General features: G+C 44.6%; 1 protein-coding gene across 2 annotated transcripts in view; it reads left to right on the top strand.

Moving 5' to 3' along the window:
• Positions 1–21576, top strand: part of MOCOS (molybdenum cofactor sulfurase) — a 50189-nt gene extending 28613 nt beyond the window's left edge. The window contains exons 10-15 of one of the 2 annotated variants that reach the window (XM_021686106.1): positions 3970–4048; positions 5194–5315; positions 10560–10665; positions 13401–13539; positions 18960–19064; positions 21392–21576. In XM_021686106.1, coding sequence (XP_021541781.1) covers positions 3970–4048; positions 5194–5315; positions 10560–10665; positions 13401–13539; positions 18960–19064; positions 21392–21523 — 683 coding nt within the window. In that variant the 3' untranslated portion in view covers positions 21524–21576. Of the gene's footprint in view, positions 1–3969; positions 4049–5193; positions 5316–10559; positions 10666–13400; positions 13540–13818; positions 14160–18959; positions 19065–21391 lie in introns of those variants that run through there. The other variant, XM_021686107.1, reaches the window with a different exon arrangement.
• The last annotated feature ends 300 nt before the right edge of the window (positions 21577–21876 follow it).

Genomic DNA, 21876 nt, shown 5'->3' with positions numbered 1-21876 from the left:
TATTCTGTATACAAGTCCCATTTCAGATCGATGATTTTCAAATATTTTCTCTCATTGTGTAGGTTGTCTTTTTACCTTCTTGATGGCTCCATTTTACTTTTAATCTGTCTGCCTGTATCACAATATTTAAAGTGAGTTTCCTGTATCCAGCATAGAGTTGGCTTGTGCTTTTTTATCCACTTTGACAATCTGTGTATTTTTATTGGTGTGTCCTGTTGGAATTTTGATTGTAAAATCACATATTTTGTAGTCATATGTTTGTAATCATATTTTGATTGTAATATCATATATGAATTTCAAATGAATTTATGTCATACATTGAGTCTTTTATTTATAATAGTGTCTCTCTCATTTAAGACTTCTTCAATTGCTCCAAATTTTAATATTTTCCAGAAACTTTTACATTTTTTTTCTATGTAATAGTTTTTTTAAATTAATGAATGAATTTATTTTTGAGAGGGAGAAAGAGAGAGAGAGAGAGAGCAGTGCGGAGCCTGACGCGGGGCTCAATTTCACAACCCTGAGATCATGACCTGAGCCAAAATCAAGAGTCAGACACTTTACTGATTGAACTGCCCAGGTGCCCCACTATGTAATAGTTTATTGGAATATTTTTAATACTATCTTTTTTCTTTTTTAGAGATTTTATTTGTTTTTTTTTGAGAGAGAGTGAGAGAGCAAGAGATAGAGCATGAGCAGGGGAGAGAGGAAGAAGCAGGCTCCCCACTGAGCAGGGAGCCTGACACGGGGCTCCATCCCAGGATGAGCCGAAGGCAGATGCTTAACCTACTGAGCCACCCAGGCACCCTAATACTATCTTTTTTCTATTAAATATTTTAATTGGTTATTAATGAACATAGAAATGCTATTGATTTTTGTATATTAATGTTTTCCCCTGTACTTTTTCTGAATTCCTGTTAGTTTTATTAGTTGATCTGAAGATTTTCTCACATATTCTGTGTGAATAGGCATATCATCTTCTAATAATAATAGCTTCATTTCTTTCTTTCTGATTTTTATTACTCTTCTTTCTTTTTCTTATCTTACTGCATTGTCTTAGCCTGCTTGTATAATGGTGAAGCAGTGATGGAAAAATCCTTCTTTATTACTGATCTGAATAGAATGCTTTTAAAGTTTCAAAAATAAGAATGATGCTTACTGTAGGTTTTTGATAGATTTGTTTTACCAAGCTGAAATAGTTCTTTTCTTATTTAGTCAAATGATGACTAATAGTCAATGCTTATTGAATGCTTTTTATGCATCTCTTGGTTATCATATTTTTTTCCTATAGTCTATTAGTGTGATGTCTTATAGTAGTAAATTGTTTAGTACTAAATTGTCCTTGGACTTTGGGGGGAAACAGTACTTGGCAATGACTTTTTGATACATTGATGGATTTGGTTTGCTAATATTTTGTTTAGTATTTTTGTACCTATATATTAGTGAGATTGATACATCACCTTCTTTTTCTGTTCTTTTCTTATTTAAGTTCAGGTATCCAGGATATTAACATACAAAAAGAATTGAGTAGATTGCTTCTCTTTCTTTCTAGTCTCTGAAGCATAAAAATATGTATCATGATTATGTAGGGTTTATCTCAGAATGTAAAGAATGGGAGAGAGAAAGAAAACAAATATCTAATAACTTCCGCTCCAAATTAGCAGCATTTTGTGAGGTGGTGTGATGTCCCCGCCCACCATGGATCAGATATTCTGCCCACTTGCAGGGGTGGGGTAAGGGCATCCTTTGGCAATGCATGACAATACAAATTGAATAAGAAACAATAAAACAAGACATTATAATGGTCTCATGCATGTGACTTGTCACTCCCAAAGGTTTTAGGCATCTTGAGTCCAGAGGTCAGGCTCTTTTATTTCTCTGTCTCTCTGAGCTGAGCACAGGGCTTAGTACATATGGAAAGAACTCACTTCCCGTGAACTTTGTTGGGGGCCCTTGAGTTCAATTCATGCATGGATCCCAGATTTTGTTGCCTTAACCAGAGGCCTGCAACGACCTTCAGAAGGCCACTGAAGACCAAAGATCCTGAGTGATTTATTTAGAGCCTTGTGTAAGGAGAGAAAGAGGCTGAGTACAGGCCCCCCACTGGCTGCCCAGGGAGTGTCCTTGTCCACATGCTGTCCTCTCTGCTCTGGTTACTTCCTCATAACCAGTGTTCCAAGCTCATTTTACTGCTCTCCCCTGTGGGTGCGTACCTGGCACTGTGCCGTTCTTCCATGCACACCCTTTTTTAAAAAAAATTTATTTGACAGAGAGAGACAGCGAGAGAGGGAACACAAGTAGGGGGAGTGGGAGAGGGAGAAGCAGGCTTCCCGCGGAGCAGGGAGCCTGATGCGGGGCTCGATCCCAGGACCCTGGATCATGACCTGAGCCGAAGGCAGACGCTTAACGACTGAGCCACCCAGGCGCCCCATGCACACCCTTTTGACAGGGCAGTCTATGATTACTCAGCACAGCACATTCCTTCTCCAAACTTCGGGAACATTCTGGATTAGTTCTTCTGGCTTTCCCCACACAGGGGCAAGAGTATGGAACTGGCTGTGCATGTGTAAGGTGCAGAGGAGCAGGGAACACAGTTCATGGAATACTTAGTACTCAAATTGTTGCATCTCTGTCTTTGTCGTGGTGAAAGCCCCGTGGTGATGGGCAGGGTGTAAGCGGCAGGCATGATCCAAAGCTGGTGATATGCCCATTTGTTATGCTCTGTGTGATGAAGAAGGACTGGGATGGGCAGGGATGCAGGTGTGCAGGACATGCGCTTGCCTGAGGGACAGGTTGGGTCATGCAGGTGAGCAGCGTGACTGGCAGCAGTGCTGAGAGGGCCGGAGGGCACAGGTGGGTCACACAGGAGGATCTCCTGCTTCTCATGTCCACAGAGTAGGGGCCACCACACAGTCAACTCAGGTGTCTTGGCTTCATGCCTTTCCCTGGACTCTTAAGGACTCAGAGGACAAGGACTGCAGAGTAGCAGACCGCCTCAGCAGTTCCAGCCTTTACCAAAGGTCTTTCACTCCTTCACGGCATTGGATCAGTTTCCTCTTGTTTCATCCACGTTATTTCACTCTGATTTTATTTAAAGAATTAATAGCACTTTAGCTGGGTAATGGGTCCATGCGTGTTAACTATTATTCTTCTTTATTTTTTTTTTTAAAGATTTTATTTATTTATTTGACAGAGAGGGACACAGTGAGAGAGAGAACACAAGCAGGGGGAGTGGGAGAGGGAGAAGCAGGCTCCCCGCAGAGCAGGGAGCCTGATGCGGGACTCGATCCCAGGACGCTGGGATCATGACCTGAGCTGAAGGCAGTCGCTTAACCAACTGAGCCACCCAGGCGCCCTATTATTTTTCTTTAAACTGTTGCATACATATGCTGTATACTCCTTCATACTAATGATATGCATAACAGTTAAAGAAAAAAAAGTTTCCCAACCCCACTGACATAGTAACAGTTTTATTCCTATCTATCTATCAATCAATCTATCTATCTATCTAGATAATGATGATAAGCACAGGAGTCCAATTTGATGCTGCCTCCCAGGGGCTATTGAGAATTAACACTCTACACAGATATTTTTACAGAATGAGCCTTCATGCCTGCCTATTTCTAAAGGACTTAAGGTAGCTTAGAAAACAATGACCTTGGGATGTGGAGTTGTTCAGAGGTAGAGAAATCTTTTTAGGGATTTATAGTGTTCCAGCTACTGGGGGTGTGACTGCTCAAGTGCAGCCTTCTTTGAGAAGGCTCTTTGATGTTCATACTGTTGGTGGTCATGAGCATGCAAAAGAGAATCTCTGTGTTATAAAGAGATTTCGAAGATCTGGCCAATTATTTGATCCAACCAATTTCCGGGGTCATTACAATTCTTGTATATTTCATGATAATGGACTTTCATTTAAATAGTTGTTCTTTTTGCCTGATGATAAATCTGTCTCTAACCTTTGTTCATTAGGGATGGAGCCTATAGAGGTGCCTCTTGAGGAAGACGGTGAACAGGCTCAGATTTGCCAAAGCAAGGTCTGTGCGGACAGGTGAGACTGCAGCAGGTGAAAATCTCAGGTCCGTCTGCAGGTGGCACAGAGGGGGAAGAGAGCAATGCCCTGTAGATGGGTCCTCCGCTGCACCCCCCATCCAGTCAGCTGCTCCTTACCCCTCATGAACTCCACTCTGGTCACACTGCCCCCCGCTGTTCTTCAAACCTACCAAACATGCTCCTTCCTCAGGATGCCAGCATAGAGAGAAATGTAGCCATTTAGGGATACCTGCTGTTTTTTTATGAGGCTCATTCCTGGTTCTACATTTCATTTAGCTGCATTTGAGAGAAATGCTATTTTCTGGCTCATAAAGAGGTAGTTAGGCATCTTCTGCTCAGAACCATAAGTGCTCCGATTGATGAGAATGGACTTCCATTCAATCTCTCAAAGCATTGGAGAGAAAGTGCAACTAAATGAGGTTTCATTCTACACTTCCCTTTCCAGACACAGATAGGCAGTTATTTGATCCAGTAAAAATTAAGGATATGACAGGTTTTCCATTCTATCTTGTAATCCCAATATAGGTTATTAGCAATTTTGCATTATAAATTCTGGTGATGTGTAGATTTTAGAACAATTTTTTAAAAATTTAAATGCTTTAAATTATATTTAAAAAGTCTCTAAGATTGCAGAGTTAAAAAAGAGCTGGATCAATAAATGTACTTCTATTGGTAACTTGAAGGCATAGCATTCTTTTCACAAACCAAACCCATTATTCCATGTGGTCTGGCCATGAGGGAAAATATTAGTCAGGCCCATAGTAAAAATCCTGAACGTAAGTCTGGGTTCAAGGGCTTCTTAAAGCAAAGTACCGCTCTGGAAGCTCTCACATTCTAAGCTCTGTGGTATTAGTGGCAAAAAATAATATAAACAAGGATTTTCAAGATGAACTTCCAAAGCTTTCTATCTGATCCGAAAGCTTTGCACAAGCCCCAGCCCTCAGGTCTCCCCCGCATTGGCCATCTCCCCGCAGCTTCCTGAGCACGTTTTCACTGTAGGCTTCTCTCCCTGGGACGCAATATCATATTACATTATATTTATTACATTGTATTATTTTGCAATCTAACTTTTTTGCTATTTAGATTATTATTTAATGGAATATTAAAGAACATTCACTCCCCTCCTTTTTTTCTCTCCCTCAGGGTCAATACTTATAATTGTGGACAAAAAATTTCGAGCTGGTTGTCAAGGTTTTTTGGCCGTCCATGTCAACTGATAAAACAAAGTTCAGACTTTCAAAGAAGTGCAAAGAGACGGGGCAAAGGTATCACATTTGGGGTTGGTTCTTAGGGGACAGGAACTTGGGTTTACCCTGGCGTACACCCAAATCAGCCCATGGAATGGATTTACAGGGCGACTTGCTCATGCGCAGAAAGCAGGGTGGTCTGCAGGACCCACGTGTGGTCTCCAGAATGACGCCAAGGAGGTGGAGGTGGGCTTCCAGCCAGTCGCCCCGCCTCGGACAAGCACTCGGTCTCAGTCCTCCCTGTTTCAGAGCACAGTTTCACTGGGTTACATAAAAACAGCAGTAACTTGCCATGTCCTCAGATTGTATGTGGGAACAAGACAACCCAGGTTCCAGTCTCGGCTCTGCCACATGGCTGTGGGAGCTTGGCAGACCTTGAGCCTCGTGGTGCCTCGGCTGGTGTAGACCTCAACTCCTTCGACTTGTAAAAGTGCTCAGAGTTTTTCCTGCCAGAGCTATTGTTAGCTGAAGTGAGACAGCAGAGAAGAAAGTACCTGAAAGTTAACGGTACCACATGGGAAGAAGAGATCAGTTTCGGGTGTCTGCTCACGCGTCACCCTCTCAGGGAAGCCTTGCTTGACGGCTCTCCTTAGAAGCAGAACCTCTTCAGTTCATTCCCTGTTTTATTCTTCTGTGTGGTACTTTTCCCATCCGAGAGGCCATGCATTTTACTCAGTTATTCTGTTTATGGGATTGTGATAGATTGTAAGCTCTGAGGGGACAGGGATTTTTGTATGCTTTGTTCAGTGCTGCATCCCCCGTGCTCAGAACAGCACTGGGCACATAATAGTTGCTCAATAAATACTAGATGAATGAATGGATGAATGCGTCATTGCCACATTGTTGGTCTGTGTAGGGATGACCTGGCTTAGGGACTAGCTCCCAGAGAGACTGGCTTAGAAATCCGAGAGTAGCATTTTGACAGTATGGGGACCAGTGGCTGGATCGAGGGATCACCTGCACGGGTGAACCTATGAATCCCTGAAAACGTATGGTAGAGAGAGGATTCAAAGGATGTAATGATCTACTTGCACTTTTGGAAGTGTTGGCAGTTGGTCATGTCAGAATCTGTTCAATAATTTGAGTTGCTATGTGATGGAGAAGGGGAATAAATATGTGCTCAGCTAATTGAGGAGATGAACTGGTGGAGTTTGGGCACGGGTGAGCTTAGAGACATGATGAAAGGGGAGAGAGAAATGGGCAATTCTATGAGTAGGGACATGCAAGGAGTGGGGCTCCGCAAGACCTGGGCCACCATAGAAATGAGCTGATAGGATTAGCTCTGATCATTCCTAGCGCCTCCTGTCTACCTGGGGCTCAGCTGGGTCTTCAGGAGGCTGGCTCAGATTTTGAAGCAATGGTTGTGGTCCTTCGAGATCTAAGTTTAGAGACAATGGCTTATCAGTAGGCACTGACACCAACATAAAGGTCACAATAAAGGGCAAAGGGCATGGGTGTGGGGGCGGCATCCTCTACACCTGGAGTGAGTCACGGAGGGCTTCAGGGAGGAGGTAATTTTGGAGCTGCATCTTAACGTAAGATAGGAGCTTTCTAGGCAGAGAGAGGCAGGAAGGTTAGTCGGGAGCAGAATGGCAGGGCTTGGCATTTCATGGGCCCAGAGCAGGGCTTAGGAAGGGTTGAATGTGGGTAGGGGCGCCCTGGGGCAGAGCTGGGGAGAAGAGATGAATGTTTGGCTGAGGAGGCAGTGAGTACCATCTTGTGGTTGGGGGCACTCACTAAAGAACTCTAAGCTGAGGAGTTTTGTGATGCCACATGTGTTAGAAAGACACTCTTGGTGCGGTGTGGAGGCTGCATCACAGAGGGAGGTGGGGGGTACAGGGCAGGAGGCAAGGCTGGAGGTGGCAGCGGCTGTCCTAGTGGGAGATGGGGACCTGGGTGAGGCAAAGGGAGGTGCCGGGGGAAGTCTGTCCCCGGCATGATACAGTGCTGGGGAGTGTCAGCTTGAGAATATTAAACCGCACAGATGCCATTTATGGTAGAGAGGTCTCTGATGGGCTAGGCCACTGGTCTTTGAACATTTTTAGGTTGGTACACCCGAGAGGAGCTTTTTTAGAGTTACACTACCTCCTTGTACATTTTTAGGTTGTCATCTAAAGTGGCCAGTGGAATCTCAATATTTAGTGGTTTGATTCTCAAGGGTATTCATTAAAAAAAAAATATATATATATGTATGGGCAAACTGCCTTTTAATCGTCAGAAATTTTCTTTCTTTCTTTTTCCTCTTCAACTTATATTTCCATTCCACTTCCTTGACAGCATTTTATTTTAGTGTTATATATTTCATGCTTGAAAATCTTTCCTTGGCGCACCTGGGTGGCTTAAATGGTTAAGCGTCTGCCTTCGGCTCAGGTCATGATCTCAGGGTCCTGGGATCGAGCCCGGCATCAGGCTCCCTGCTCAGCGGGAAGCCTGCTTCTCCCTCTCCCACTCCCACCACCTGTGCGCTCTTGCTCTCTCTGTTAAATAAATAAATAAAATCTTAAAAAAAAATCTTTCCTTGATCACTCTATCATTGTTATCTGAAACTACAATTATATATAAATTGAAATGTATACACATTTTTCAAATTTACTGTGATCATAAGAGTCTACGTGTTAGGAGATATTTTCTAGGTTGAGTCTTTAATAGTACACAGTTTATCAAAGCAACACATGTATTATAAATTTTGAAAAATAGTTAATAAACATAAAGGGAAAACATTGTTGAAAATGAATCTCTTAATGAGATGCCTGGGCGATCCTCCCCCCTCCCCCCACCATTTATTCCCGTGTCCCTGAATGACTGTCACCTGTGGCCGGAAAAGCTGGTGCTCAGCACTGATTCTTCTCTGGAAAACCTTATTTAAGTCAGATAAAAAGCTGGGGATGAAAGGAATTTGGTGAACGCACTGTCACTCAAACCTTCCTTCTGAGGCACATGATTAAAGCACAGGGATCTCCCATTATGGTGACTCGAATCATCTGTCTCTTGGCCACTTAATTAGGTTGGGCAGTTCTGTGTAGAGTGAGGAATGGGAACCCATCTGACCTGCAGGAGGCTCATTCACTCACTCTGCTTTAGAGGCTTTTATTTTCTCAGCACAGACCCCAGGGCTTTGAATGGAGCTTTTGTTTTCCACCCCGGAGAGGTTTAGTCCCCAGTGGCAATGCGCCTTAGGAGAGGTGAGTGAGCCTTTCTCTGAAGTTCGAGAAGGGCCTTTGTGGAGGGGGCTGGGATTCCAGCTCCCTTCCCTGACGCAGCCATTTTAGCAAAGAGGACCTATGGAAGTAGAGGGTCTGGAAAGCAATTCTCTCTCTCTCTTTTTTTCATTCTTTTATTTATTTATTTATTGGCATAAAATTTCTTATTTTATTACCTTTCTTTTTTAAAATTTAATTTAATTTTATTATGTTATGTTAGTCACCATACAATACATCATTAGTTTTTGATGTAGTGATCCATGATTCATTGCGTATAACAGCCAGTGCTCCATTCAGTATATGCCCTCTTTATTACCCATCACCAGGCTAACCCATCCCCCCACCCCCTCCCCTCTAAAACCCTCAGTTTGTTTCTCGGAGTCCATAGTCTCTCATGGTTCGTCTCCCCCTCCGATTCCCCCACCTTCATTTTTCCCTTCCCTCTCCTAATATCCTCCATGTTATTCCTTATGTTCCACAAATAAGTGAAACCATATGATAATTGACTTTCTCTGCTTGACTTATTTCACTTAGCATAATCTCCTCCAGTCCCATCCACGTCGATGTAAAAGTTTCTCTTAAAAGTATCCATTCTTGTGTACTCTGGGTTCCACGAACTTGGTTTGGAGACCGCTAACTTGGCCTTGGCCCAGCAGACCTTTTTTCTCAACATCTCGTTAAAGACAGTGACGGCCAGCCAACAAATGGTTGACAGAAGCTGCTAGCGGTTCTGGGCACACTTGATACTTTCTTTTATGAGTTTTTAATTTGTTTTCCTTCCAGTAGTTTTAAAACTTGTATTCTTTCTTTCTTTCTTTTTTAAAGATTTATTTATTTGAGAGAGCGAGTGAGTGCCTGGGTTGGGGGGAGGGGCGGAGGGTGAAAGAGAATCTCAAGCTGACTCCGTGCTGAGAGCCTGCTGCGGGGCTCCATCTCACGACCCTAGGCCCCTCTTTCGACTGTTTTGGGGAAGTCCCCCAACTCCACCTCCCTCCCATCTCTCCTCTAAATGTTGTCTCCAGGTCTTTTTTGCTGGACTAATTTCACTTCACCATTTTATTATTATTTTTTTTCCAGATTATTAACAGAGTATTCTATGAGCTCGTTTTCTTTCTGTGTCTGAGAGATTTGGGCCATGCTTACAACATTTTTATTATTTCCAGGACATCATTTTTCCCTTGTAGAAATAGTCTCTTCTTTTTAAAAATGCAAGCTAATGGAAGCATGATTCATTTGCATTCTGAGAAAGCAACTCTTCTTTTTAAATTTATTTAAACTTTTTATTGAAGTGTAAGTGACATATAACATTATATTAGTTTCAGATGTACAACATAATGACTTGATATTTGTATATATTGAGAAACAATCACCACAATAAGTCTGGTTAACATCTGTCACTGTATACAGTTACACATTTTTTCTTGTTATGAGAACTTTTAAGATTTACTCTCTTAGCAACTTTCAAATATGCAGTATAGTGCTATTAACTACAGTCACCATGGCGTACATTATATCCCTATGATGTATTTATTTTATAACTAGAAGCTTATATGTTTTGACTCTCTTAACCCATCTTGCCTACCCCCACTCCCTGCCTGTTAACAACCAATCTGTTCTCTGTATCTATGAGCTTGTTTTTTGTTTGTTTCAGATTCCACATACAAGTGAGCTCCTGTGGCGTCTCTGTCTGACTTATTTCATTTAGCATAATGCCCTCAGCGTCCATCCATGTTGTCACAAATGGCAAGATTTCATTTATTTTATTTATTCATTCATTTTAGAGAGAGAGAGAGAGTGCATGCAGGGGGAGGAGCAGAGGGGGAGGGAGAGAATCTCTAGCAGAGAGATGCAGGGCTCCATCTCACGACACTGAGATCATGACCTGAGCCAAAACCAAGAGTCAGACACTTAACCAACTGTGCCACCCAAGCGCCCCAAGATTTCATTCTTTTTCGTGGCTGAATGTATACATATATACATGTATATGTGTTTGTCACATCTTCTTTGTCCATTCATCCACTGATGGATACTTAGATTGTTTAAAATACTCCATCACTTTTAGATCAGTCTGTGGGTCCAACAGCCACCCTTTCTCTGGTGAATGAAGCACAGTATTTGCTGATAAACAGATCCAGTGTTTTGGAGCTCCAGCAGCAATTAAATGCCAGGTAAGATCCTTTGCCTTGGGAATAGCAGACAGGTGTAACCACGTGACTCTGGCAGTGAGCCACGGAGTCCATGGAGTGGACTGGGGAGTCATGGAGTCCACATGAGAGAGCGAGGCTCTGGGAAGTTACAAAGCCCTTAGGTCCAGTTCCCACGTCTCTCTTGATGCCTTCATGATGCTTAGTCAACCCCAAGTCTCATTTTTTAATCATTCTATTTTTAACATTTGCTTTAATTGAATTGAACTTGACCCAATTTTGTTGCCCACCCTTCCACCACCCCCTGTCCCCTAGGAGCCTTGCCCTACTTCCACAGTCAATTTTGAGTGAAAAGAAGAGTGGTTATGAAGGCTTTTAGAGTTGTAGCTACAGATATTATTTGTTTGTATCATCAGACAGAACTGGCATCGCTGCCTGCCTCCTCCCATCCAGTGTTTTCTAAGGGCCCTGACATATTAGCGGGTCAGCTTTAGAAAGGATTCGCTCAACCCCCTTCATTGTTCTTTAGAGGAAATTGAAGTACCAAGGTAATCAGACCATTAGGGCAAAAAAAGTCACCCCATTTTTACATGAGAGCTGGGACTGGCTACTCATCCCTAGTCCACAGGCCAGGAGGGGGTGCACGCACCTGTCACCATGAGCCCGGGATCCTATGACTTTCACATGCCATGTGGTCCTGGTTATGAGTATCACAAACATCTACAAATATAGCTTAATAAAAATGACAAAGATGGACTGTTTGTAGTAACTCCTGTTTATAGTCATTGGCAAAACCACGCAACAGAGTTCCCTGGCCATGGCCCAGCTCGCCCTCCTTGGTACATAAGTTTGATGCAGCTGCAGGGTCCCTGGGTGTTCACTGAGCTGTCCAGGCACCGTGACACTCCTCCTCAGGTCCCCAGAGCCCTGGAGAGAGTAGGGCAGAAGTCGTCTGGGATTCGTGGTGTGCAAAACTAGGAGGTGGAGACAGGCTTGCTGCAGTCCTGGTTCCTACCAGGAGGGGACCATATTTCCTACCAGCTGGTTGAATGCAGGGCTGGGGAGCAGGGAGTAGGTGGGACAGGTAAGAGGACCAGCCTGGGCCTAGTACCCAGAAGGGTCGCTGGGGGCTCTGGTTGGTGTGTCTCTGTTCTACTTTCAAATTTGATGGACTCAATGATGCATATGCTGACCACGATAGCTTTTGAACATAAAATTTTTCTTTTTACACAGCACAAAAGAAGGGTTTGTAACCTGGAAGGTAATCCGGAATCAAAGGATTTTAGGACTGGGAAGTGCCAGCCCTCGCATTTCAGATGAGGAAATTGTCATTCTCGTCGGTCATGGGAGTTGCACATAGTGGCAAAGCTAGACGTGGTTCTCCCTGCTCCTGGCTTTTCACACACCATTCCCTGCTTGGAAGGGGATGGGGATATAGCCTTAGCCTCCACCAGAGCCTACAGGTCTATTTCCAGGGAAAATTCCAATCATACTTAAGAATCTCCCACCAACTTAAAAATATTTTCTTGTTGAAGCACAACAAAGCACAAAAATCATAAGTCCATAGCTCAGTGAATTTTTACAGATGTATATGCCCATGTAACCACCCCCTAGATCAAGTAGAGAACATTTCTAGTAAACCAGAAACCTTCCCCTCTTAGTCAGCCCTACCGAACGGTCACCACTATCCTGGCTTTGTTCACATACATAGTTTCACCTGTTCTTGAACCCTGTATAACGGGATCATACAGTGGGTTCTTTTGCTTAAGTTTTCAGACGCTTTATTTCAGTGCTTTTTCCCTTGGGGACGGGGGTGGATGGAGGTGCAGAGAGTCATTTTATAAGGCCTCATGGCAGTAAACAAAAATCGTAAACAAGAATTATAAAAATGGTATATGTTAGTTAAAACTGCAAACAGGTTGGAAGTTAGGAAGCAAATTTGTTTTTACTGAGATATAAATGACATAAAATATTAGTTTCAGATGTACAATATAATGATTCAATATTTATATACATTGAGAAATGATCACCACGATAAGTTTGGTTAACATCTGTCGCCATACATAGTTAACAATTATTTTTCTTGTGATGAGAGCTTTTAAGATTTTCTCTTAGCAACTTTCAAATATGCAGTACAGTGTTAATAACCACAGCCATCGTGCTGTACATTACATCCCCGTGACGTATGTGTTTTATAACTGGAAGCTTGTACCTTTCGACTCCCTTCACCCATTTTTACCTGCTCCGACCCCCACCTCTGGTAATCATCAGTCTGTCCTCTGTGGGAAATAAATACTAAAATCTCCCATATGTACTCATTGGTGCTTTATGATGTCCTAATATCCAAAAAGAGTATGAGCTCTTGAAACATTTTAGGTCCTTGGTAAGTAAGCCTGTTGATGCTCCTTAAATGCCTCATCTGGACTCACCTTGTAGAACTGGTATTTTGTAGAAGTTGGTTCACTTGACCCCCGTTCACTTGGTTTCCAGAGTCATTCATCTCCAGCTAAGATCTACTCACCCTTTGCTCCGCTTCTAGGAGGTGGGACTATCTCCCAGGGGACACCATCGAGGTCTGTTTAACAGCTGGGTGTCTGCTGGCCTTCCACTCGTGGTAGAAGCTTGTTCTAATCATCTAGGACTCTGACCAGAGGACAGTTGGTGAAGTCAGGCATCTAGTGCTAGAAATGTTGAACAATTACAACTGTGCCATTATCCACCCCTCCCCACTTCCCCCCTTTTTGGTATGTCTTAAGCAGTGATGAGCATGGAAAGGAAGAATTATTCCCAATGAAAGACCTCATCTCACGGTTCCGTGCCAATATTATTACCAGTGGAACAAGGGCTTTTGAAGAAGAGAAGTGGGATGGGATTTCAATTGGTTCCTTGCATTTCCAGGTGAGTTGCGGGAAGTTCAGTTCCTTCCTCAAGGGTTGCAAATGGAAATTGGCCTCTATTTGAGGCCAGGAGGGCGGCAGGCGGGAATCCCTCTCTGTCTTTGACTCTGCCTCGCAAAACCTCAGCAGGAGGGTTTGTGACATATGCAGTCTCGTACTCCCTCTGGAAGGACCCATCGCTTATTCGCCACGAGCAGTCCGTTTCCCACTGGGCGGTGCTCGCGGGCTTAGTGCACCTCCACCTCACCATTATGTTTAGGCTTAAACTCTGGTTCCTTAGAATGCTGTGTCTGTGAGAACTTCATCCTGTTGGAACCCAGTGGACTTTCCTGGTGCTTGTGGAGGAGGACCCAGACGCCTAGCGGTCCTCGGTGCCCATGGCCACTCCACCTTCTTCCCTCGCTCTGCCTTCTGGCCTCACTGGCCCTTGTAGAGGAGCTTGTCATCAGAGGCAAAGCCCGGGCTGCCCTCTCTCCCCAACCTCTGAGCTCCCCAAATCATGTGGTAGGCCTGAACGATGGGAGGAAGTCTTAGGCTAAAACCTGCATTCTTGGGCGCCTGGGTGGCTCAGTCGTTAAGCGTCTGCCTTCGGCTCAGGTCATGATCCCAGGGTCCTGGGATCGAGTCCCACATCGGGCTCCCTGCTCAGCAGGAAGCCTGCTTCTCGCTCTCCCACTCCCCCTGCTTGTGTTCCTGCTCTCGCTATCTCTCTGTCAAATAAATAAATAAAATCTTTAAAAAAAAAAAAAACAACCTGCATTCTTCATTGGAGCCCATCAGGGCCCCTGAGCCCTGAGTCCTCTGACCGCCTCGGGGAGCTCACCAGCCCTCCCCCTGCCTGCCATCCCACCCTTCTCTCCATCCCCTAAACATGCCAAGCTTCCTGTCTCAGCGCCTCTGCCCCTGCTGTCCCTTCTGCCTGGCATGCTCTTCCTGCGGCCACTGCAGGGCCTCCACTCAGATGTCACCTCCTTGGAAAGGTCCGACTCTGCAGAGCACCTGCTTATTCCTTCAGAGCACACAAGGGTGGGGCCCAAGTGTGTTTTGTTCCCTGCTGTCCCTCTAGGGTCCAGAACAGCCCTGGTCCAGAGTCAGTGCTCAGTAACTGTTGAGAGAATGAATAGACAGGAAAGATAAGGAATAGCTAGGAATGGAACAGAATGTGTACAGAATGTGCCCAGTTCTTCAGTGGGGGGTGAAACGATTTTGATAGTCGTGTTATTAATCGATGGTATAACTGACTACAATGGGCTTCCTTGTGTCCCAGCTCTGCACTTGGAAGGAGCACCACTGTAATATCCAGAAAAGCAGTCAACAAGAATTGAAATCTTTCTTGAAGAATGTCACAAGTTTGAGCTTTCGGAGGGCAGTTAAATTGCATGGCACAAAAAAGTCCTAAAGAATTTCTTTTATCCATTTAACTCCCCAAACTTCCTCTTATCCGGACAGCTGCTTCCCCTTGAAGAAAGCAATCTCTTCTCTCTGTGACATTCACTCCCACAGACCTCTCCCTGGCACCAGCCTTCCCGCCGCCCCCCTCATCCCTGCCTCCTCACCTCTTCTTCTCCTCCTTATTTCCTGTTGCTCTGTCCCTGCCATGTCTTTAAAACACTTGCTCTGACGTATCCTGCCTGATACCTAACAGACATTGATCTGTGTTGTTTGATAAACGCAGAGAAGGAGGGAGAAATAAAGGGAGAAAAGAGGAAAGCGATAGAACTTGAACTAGCTTATTGTCACGGTAAGCACCTGCGGCTCTTCAGGGACCCGGGGGCATAAATACAGGAAAGAGTCTCTGAGAAACTTTTCTGAGATGCTTTGCTTTCTTTAGGTCACTGTTCTTAATAAACATTCACTAATAAAAGTGAAAATATGCCTTCCCTTTGGCCCAATACTTTCACTGGTAGAAATCTATTCCGTAAAATACAGTCATACAAGCGTGCGGAGCTATATTACAGACTTAACTTATTGGGACGCCTGGAAGGTTCAGTCGGTTCAACGTCTGCCTTCGGCCCAGGTCATGGTCCCGGGGTCCTGGGATCGAGCCCTGTGTCGGGCTCTCTGCTCAGCGGTGTCTGCTTCTCTTTCTCCCTCTGTCCCTCTCCCACCGCTAGTGCTCTCTCTCTCAAGTAAATAAAAACCTTTTTTAAAAAAACTTATTGGGGCGCCTGGGTGGCTCAGTTGGTTAAGCGACTGCCTTCGGCTCAGGTCATGATCCTGGAGTCCCGGGATCGAGTCCCGCATCGGGCTCCCTGCTCGGCAGGGAGTCTGCTTCTCCCTCTGACCCTCCTCCCTCTCATGCTCTCTGTCTCTCATTCTCTCTCTCTCAAAATAAATAAATAAAATCTCTAAAAAAAAAAAAAAGTGTAACACAAAAATATATATAAAAAAAAACTTATTGTAGGGCTTTTATAAATATGAAAACTTGGAGGACATCCTACATATCCACAAAAGGGAGATTGGTTCAATAAATTATGCTATATTCATACAGTGTAGTCCTGTGCAGGCACTAAAAAGTATAAACTGTAGTTAGTACTGTGCCTTTCAAAAACGAACTGCTTAAAAGACGTTTGCTGATGCCAGTCCTCAGGCTGAGGCTGTTGCAATGCAAAGAGATTTAGCACATCTCTTTTGGAAAGTGACTTTTTCACTGGGGATCATCAAGTCATAAAAACTTTGACACCTGTTGCCTTTAGAATCTCATTTACAGAGATCGACGCTAAAAAATGTTAGATGGCAAAGAGGGTTATGTGGATTAAGACCTTTATTACAAAATCATTGATAACAGCAAAGAATTAGAAACTGTTTACATGGCTTCGTAGAACAGGGAAGAACATCAGCCCCCAGGAATGCCAGGCCATCGTGAACACTGCAAAGCCCAAGGATGGGGTAGTCTCTGAGTATGGACGTGGAAGGGCGTCCAATATGTATTGTGGAGTAATGCCCACCGGGAGGAAGCACAGTGGCCTCCGAGAACCCAGGGAGTGTCCTGCACAGGCGCATGGCTCATCGTATCCTGCTGCGAGCTTCAGTCCTGAGCCTCCTACAGCCTCTTAGCCCCGCTTGCCTCTGAAGACGGAGAGGGAGGCACCTGCTGAGCGCTTTCTCTCTTAATTCTTTTTTCTTTTTAAGATTTTATTTATTTATTTGAAAGAGAGAGCACAGGCAGGGGGAGCAGCAGAGGGAGAGGGAGAGGGAGAAGCAGGCTCCCCGCTGAGCAAGGAACCCGATGCGGGGCTTGATCCCAGGACCCTGAGATCATGACCTGAGCCACCCAGGCGCCCCTCTTTTAAGTCTTAAAGCTTCTGTATCGTTTGAGTTATTTTTTAAAGAACATGTATGATTGTAAACAATTTTTAAAAATCCCAATGAATAAGAGTACTAGAAAAAAAAGCTTAAAAATGACAATGTTTTAAGAAAATTGATTTCTTTGTCTTGGTGTTTGAAAAAAGTGCCTGGAAAATATCTTTCTTTCTGCCAGCTTGAGAAACTGTTTTAAGAGAGTCTTTTCACCAAAATGACAGGATTTTTACTTGAAGTGTTATCTGTTGGATGGCAGCTGGGGCTGGTGGGACATCCCTTCTGTGGGACATCTCTTCTGAGGGTCATGGCCCTTCAGGCTCAGCGGGAGCCCGGCCTGGGAATCATAATGTTCTAGGCAGAGAAGGTAGAATGTTCTGTACTTGATCCTGGAGGGCTTAGTGTTCTGATCTTGTGGAAGTCTTCTTCCATCTGGGGGATTCTCGTGTATAATCATGATAGCTTCCGCTTTTGAGCATGACTCAGTGCCAGGTCTGGGCTTTGCATCCTAGAAATAGTATCTGGAATCCTCACCCAATCAAGCTAAGGGGCTGGATGACGAAATGAGGCTTCGAGAGGTGGTAGGTCTGCCTGGGATCGAGGCCAGTGCTGAGCAGAGCCCCATACAGCACCCTCCAGCTGCTTCTGGAGGCCTGCGCAACTTGACTTTGGTACCACAGTGAGGTTATATTTCCCCTTTAGTGGCCGCCAGCCAGAAGGAGAGTGATACGATGTGTCAAGACACATCCACATTTAGTTGTTCCTGGTTTCAGTGCATACTTTGTGTTTGCCCATGAGTGAGCAGAGGAGCACCTGTGTCCTTTTTATATGTGCAAAAAAAGAAGCATCTTGTCACTGCTGAGTGCATACTTTCTTTTTTTGTGTTAACATTTATGGGAGATTTTCTCGCTATAAAGCAATTCACGCTCATGGCAGACCAACCAGAATAGAAGTTCTACCATATGGTATGACCCCTCTTAAGATGCTGTGTATGCATATATCCATACATAAGAATACACATGTAATTTTGTTTCCTGCTTATTTCAATTGTAAACATAAATATTACCCCTTTTATTTAAAGCCCTTTATAGATTAATTTTAATACCTGCATGATATATAAATGGAGTGTGGCCATTCTTCTCTACTGTTTCATGTTTATGATACTCCCAGATTTCCCCTACTACAAATAATGTGAGAAAGATCCTTGTACATGAATTTGTGTTTGTACTTGTGGTTCTTCTCTTCCCTTCCCTTCCCTTCCCTTCCCTTCCCTTCCCTTCCCTTATTAGGGGCACCTTAGTGGCTCAGTCGGTTAAGTGTCTGCATTTGGCTTGGGTCATGGTCCCAGGGTCCTGGGATCGAGCCCTACGTCGGGCTCCCTGCTTGGCAGGGAAGTCTGCTTCTCCCTCTCCAACTGCCTCTCATTCTTCTCATGCTCTCTCTCGCTCTCTCTCTCTCTCTCAAATAAATAAATTTATTTATTTATTTGAGAGAGAGCACACGCATGAGCCGGAGGGGCGGAGGGAGACGGAGATAGTTTCAAGCAGACTCGGAGCTGAGCATGGAGCCCCACATGGGGCTCGATCTCACAACCCTGAGATCACGACCTGAGCTGAAACCAAGAGTTGGATGCTTAACTCACTGCACCACCCAGGTGCCCCAGTTGTGGTTCTTTTCTCAGGTGAAATTCCTAGTAGTGAAGTTTCTGGGTCAAAGGACATGGACACAGTAAGGTCCTTACCAATGATGACTCAGTGCTGAGGCCATGGGTGTTTATTTTCTCCCAGTTTACCCTCCAATCAGTTAGTTCTTTTCTTCCTGGGAGGATCCAGGAAGAAACCCGAGATAACCATCTGAGATCCACAACCACTCTTTTCTTTCTCTACAAAGCCCTGAAGCAGCAGTCTTTCAGCTGATGAGCAAATATGGATGATTCCCCAGGACTGTGTGAGGAGGTGCCACGTTCTGGCTCCTTGAAGTTAGAGTACTGAGCATCCTGTGTTAGTGGGGTTGGGGACCGCCTCTCACAACCAATCCTCCCGGACCCAGCTTCCTCCCTGCCCAGCGGCAGGGTCCGGTCACGTTCATGACAACGCTGTCTTTTCCTTTCTCACCTGCCAGGTTTCAGGGCCTTGTCACAGATGCCAGATGATTTGCATTGACCAGCAAACCGGGCAGCGAAACCAAAATGTTTTCCAAAAGCTTTCTGAGAGTCGCGAGAGAAAGGTAAGCATGATTGCAAACTATGACACCACTTTTAAGATGCTGGCTCATTATCCAGACCAGAACTGTAGTTCTGAGTAATAGTGCTGAGTACGTTTTAGAAGTAGGGAGACATTCTACGGCTGAGGGGCTACCATTAAGGTTCTGACCTCATCCACAGAGCCATCTTATTTTTCCTTTCCCTCCATTTCCTTACTTTTTGGGGTCTTATTATATATATTTTTGGTACTTTCAAATTTCAGTGAAGAGATAAGAGGTATAAATAAGAAATGAGTAAATAAGCAAAGTAAATTTATTGTCTTGAACATTATTTTCTTCACCACGGATGTCTCATGAGAGTAAAATATCCCCTGGTGAGTAGAGTAGCTGCATAGACAGATTCAGTAAATTTCATTCTCAGAAGCCTGTAAGTCATCTTCTTGAGGGTTCATATGACCAAATGTCGTTTTCGTGGATGCCAGATGATGGAAACTGAACTTCTAACAGACTGATTCTTTAGGAGGATCTATGTCCAGGCTAGTACTTTCTGGGTTTTTTTTGCCAAGAATTCTAGGAAGCCAGGTAAGCAGCCAGGCTGCATGGAGCATTTCTTGAACATTAACTGAAATAATGTAAATATCTAATCTCTCTCCCGTAATAAATTAGAAGGCTAACTCATGGTAAAATGTTCTGCATTGTTTTCCGTGTCTCTCCAAAACCGGGGTTTGTTTCACGGTATGGAATTGCCACAGTCTCCCTACAGATACGGGATGGATATGGTCTGCACGCGAGTGTTTGACCGACATGTCTGTCTGCTCAGCGGAGGCACTGGGGGGTGTGGGGACCTTGAGCCTGCACCATGCAGGGTGCCCAGGGAGGGGATGGGTGGGCACAAATACTACGGGGCATGCAAGGAAATAGTACTTCTTTTTTTTTTTTTAAAGATTTTATTTATTTATTTGACAGAGAGAGACACAGCGAGAGAGGGAACACATGCAGGGGGAGTGGGAGAGGGAGAAGCAGGCCTCCCGTGGAGCAGGGAGCCCAATGCGGGGCTTGATCCCAGGATCCTGGGATCATGACCTGAGCTGAAGGCAGACGCTTAACGACTGAGCCACCCAGGCGCCCCGGAAATAGTACTTCTTAGAATCACTGTAATTCTCATGTGCACACATTTTTTTTTTAAAAATAATTTTTGAAATAATTTTAGACTTACAGATAAATTGCAAAGAGAGTACAGAGAGTTCCTGTGTACGCTTCACCCACATGTGCACAAGTCTTCAGGAATTAATTTGGCCTCCGCCCCTGGCCTGGGGCCTGGAACACGGGGGCGTCCACTGATGTTATCACAGCAGTGGCCAGGTCTGGGAGCACATCGCATGCTCCCAAAGGGTTCTTACTGGCTCACTTGCACTGATGGCAAACTTTGAGTAGACTCACACAACCCTATTTTGGACTTTCCATCTTTATTCTAGAGAGTTTGGAGAACGTGACCTACACCACATTAAAAAAAAAAAAATCACATCAAAGAAATGCAGGATTTTGCTATTATTTTCACAAAATAGTTTTACATCAGAGAACAGAGCAGAAATTGGCCTGGCAGTGGTCAGAAGCAGAGAGCAGGATGCAGGCCCTACTACCGGAAGCTCAGGGTACACAGGAAGGAGAAAAAAGAATGGGTCCAGCCATTAACAGGCGTGGGGAGACTGTCGGGAAAGGATAGTATGTTTGTGTGTTTGTGTATTTGTTTATCTTTAAGAGAGAGAGAGAGCATGCGTGTGGGTGCCTGCAAAAGTGGCGGGGGGTGGGGGGGGATATTGGGAGGGGCAGAAGGAGAGGGAGAGAGAGAATCCCAAGCAGGGTCCACACTCAGCGTGGAGCCCTGCACAGAGCTTGATCTCACCATCATGACCTGAGCTGAAATCAAGAGTTGGATGTTTAACCGACTGAGCCACCCAGGCACCCTGAGAAAGGACATTTTATTTTATTATTATTTTTAAAGATTTAATTTATTTATTTGACACAGAGAGGGAGAGCACAAGTAGGGGGAGTGGGAGAAGGAGGAGCAGGCTCCCCGCTGAGCAGGGAGCCCGATGCGGGGCTCGATCCCAGGACCCTGAGATCATGACCTGAGTGAAAGGCAGATGCTTAACTGACTGAGCCACCCAGGCGCCCTGGGAAGGGACATTTTAAATGAAAATCTTTGGTGTCTGAAAGTGGGATTCCCGTTTTCTACTACATTCTAAGTTGTGTCTTTAAAGATTTGACTTGATTTTAGTTGAACATTATTATTTACAAAATTATGTCAACTGCTAAAATAATCTAGCTTGTTGCTGCTGTCTTGTTCACAGGTGAACTTTGGAGTGTACCTGATGCATATGTCTCTGGACTTATCTTCCCCACGTTTCCTGTCTGTAGGATCTCAGGTGCTCCCTGTGTTGAAAGAAAATGCAGAGCACCATGATTTACCTGCTTCTGACTAACATCAGGATGTTACCTCCTAAAATGTTTTTTCAGCATAAATTAAAATTCCTCTTTTACAACTCTGTCTGCTTTTATTCAGATCGTCACATGGCTCAGTAGAACTCCATCTTTTGAACAAGGAGAGTTCTCTTGAGGGTAGAGGGAGCTCTTGTTGGCTTCCTCTAACTCCTGGTCTCCCCACATGCACTGCGGAGCTCAGGAGGCCGGTTCTGAGGCCTCTGTGTTTCCATGAGACAAATGCAGCTCAAGAGCTGTGACGTGGGGCACCTGGGCGGCTCAGTCGTTACGCATCTGCCTTCAGCTCAGGTCATGGTCCCAGGGTCCTGGGATCGAGTCCCGCATTGGGCTCCCT

This window comes from Neomonachus schauinslandi, chromosome 14 (assembly GCF_002201575.2).
Source record: "Neomonachus schauinslandi chromosome 14, ASM220157v2, whole genome shotgun sequence".
In the NCBI taxonomy this organism is placed as follows: Eukaryota; Metazoa; Chordata; class Mammalia; order Carnivora; family Phocidae; genus Neomonachus; species Neomonachus schauinslandi.
Note: the sequence above shows the minus strand (reverse complement) of the source record. Positions and strands in the feature narration are given on the sequence as shown.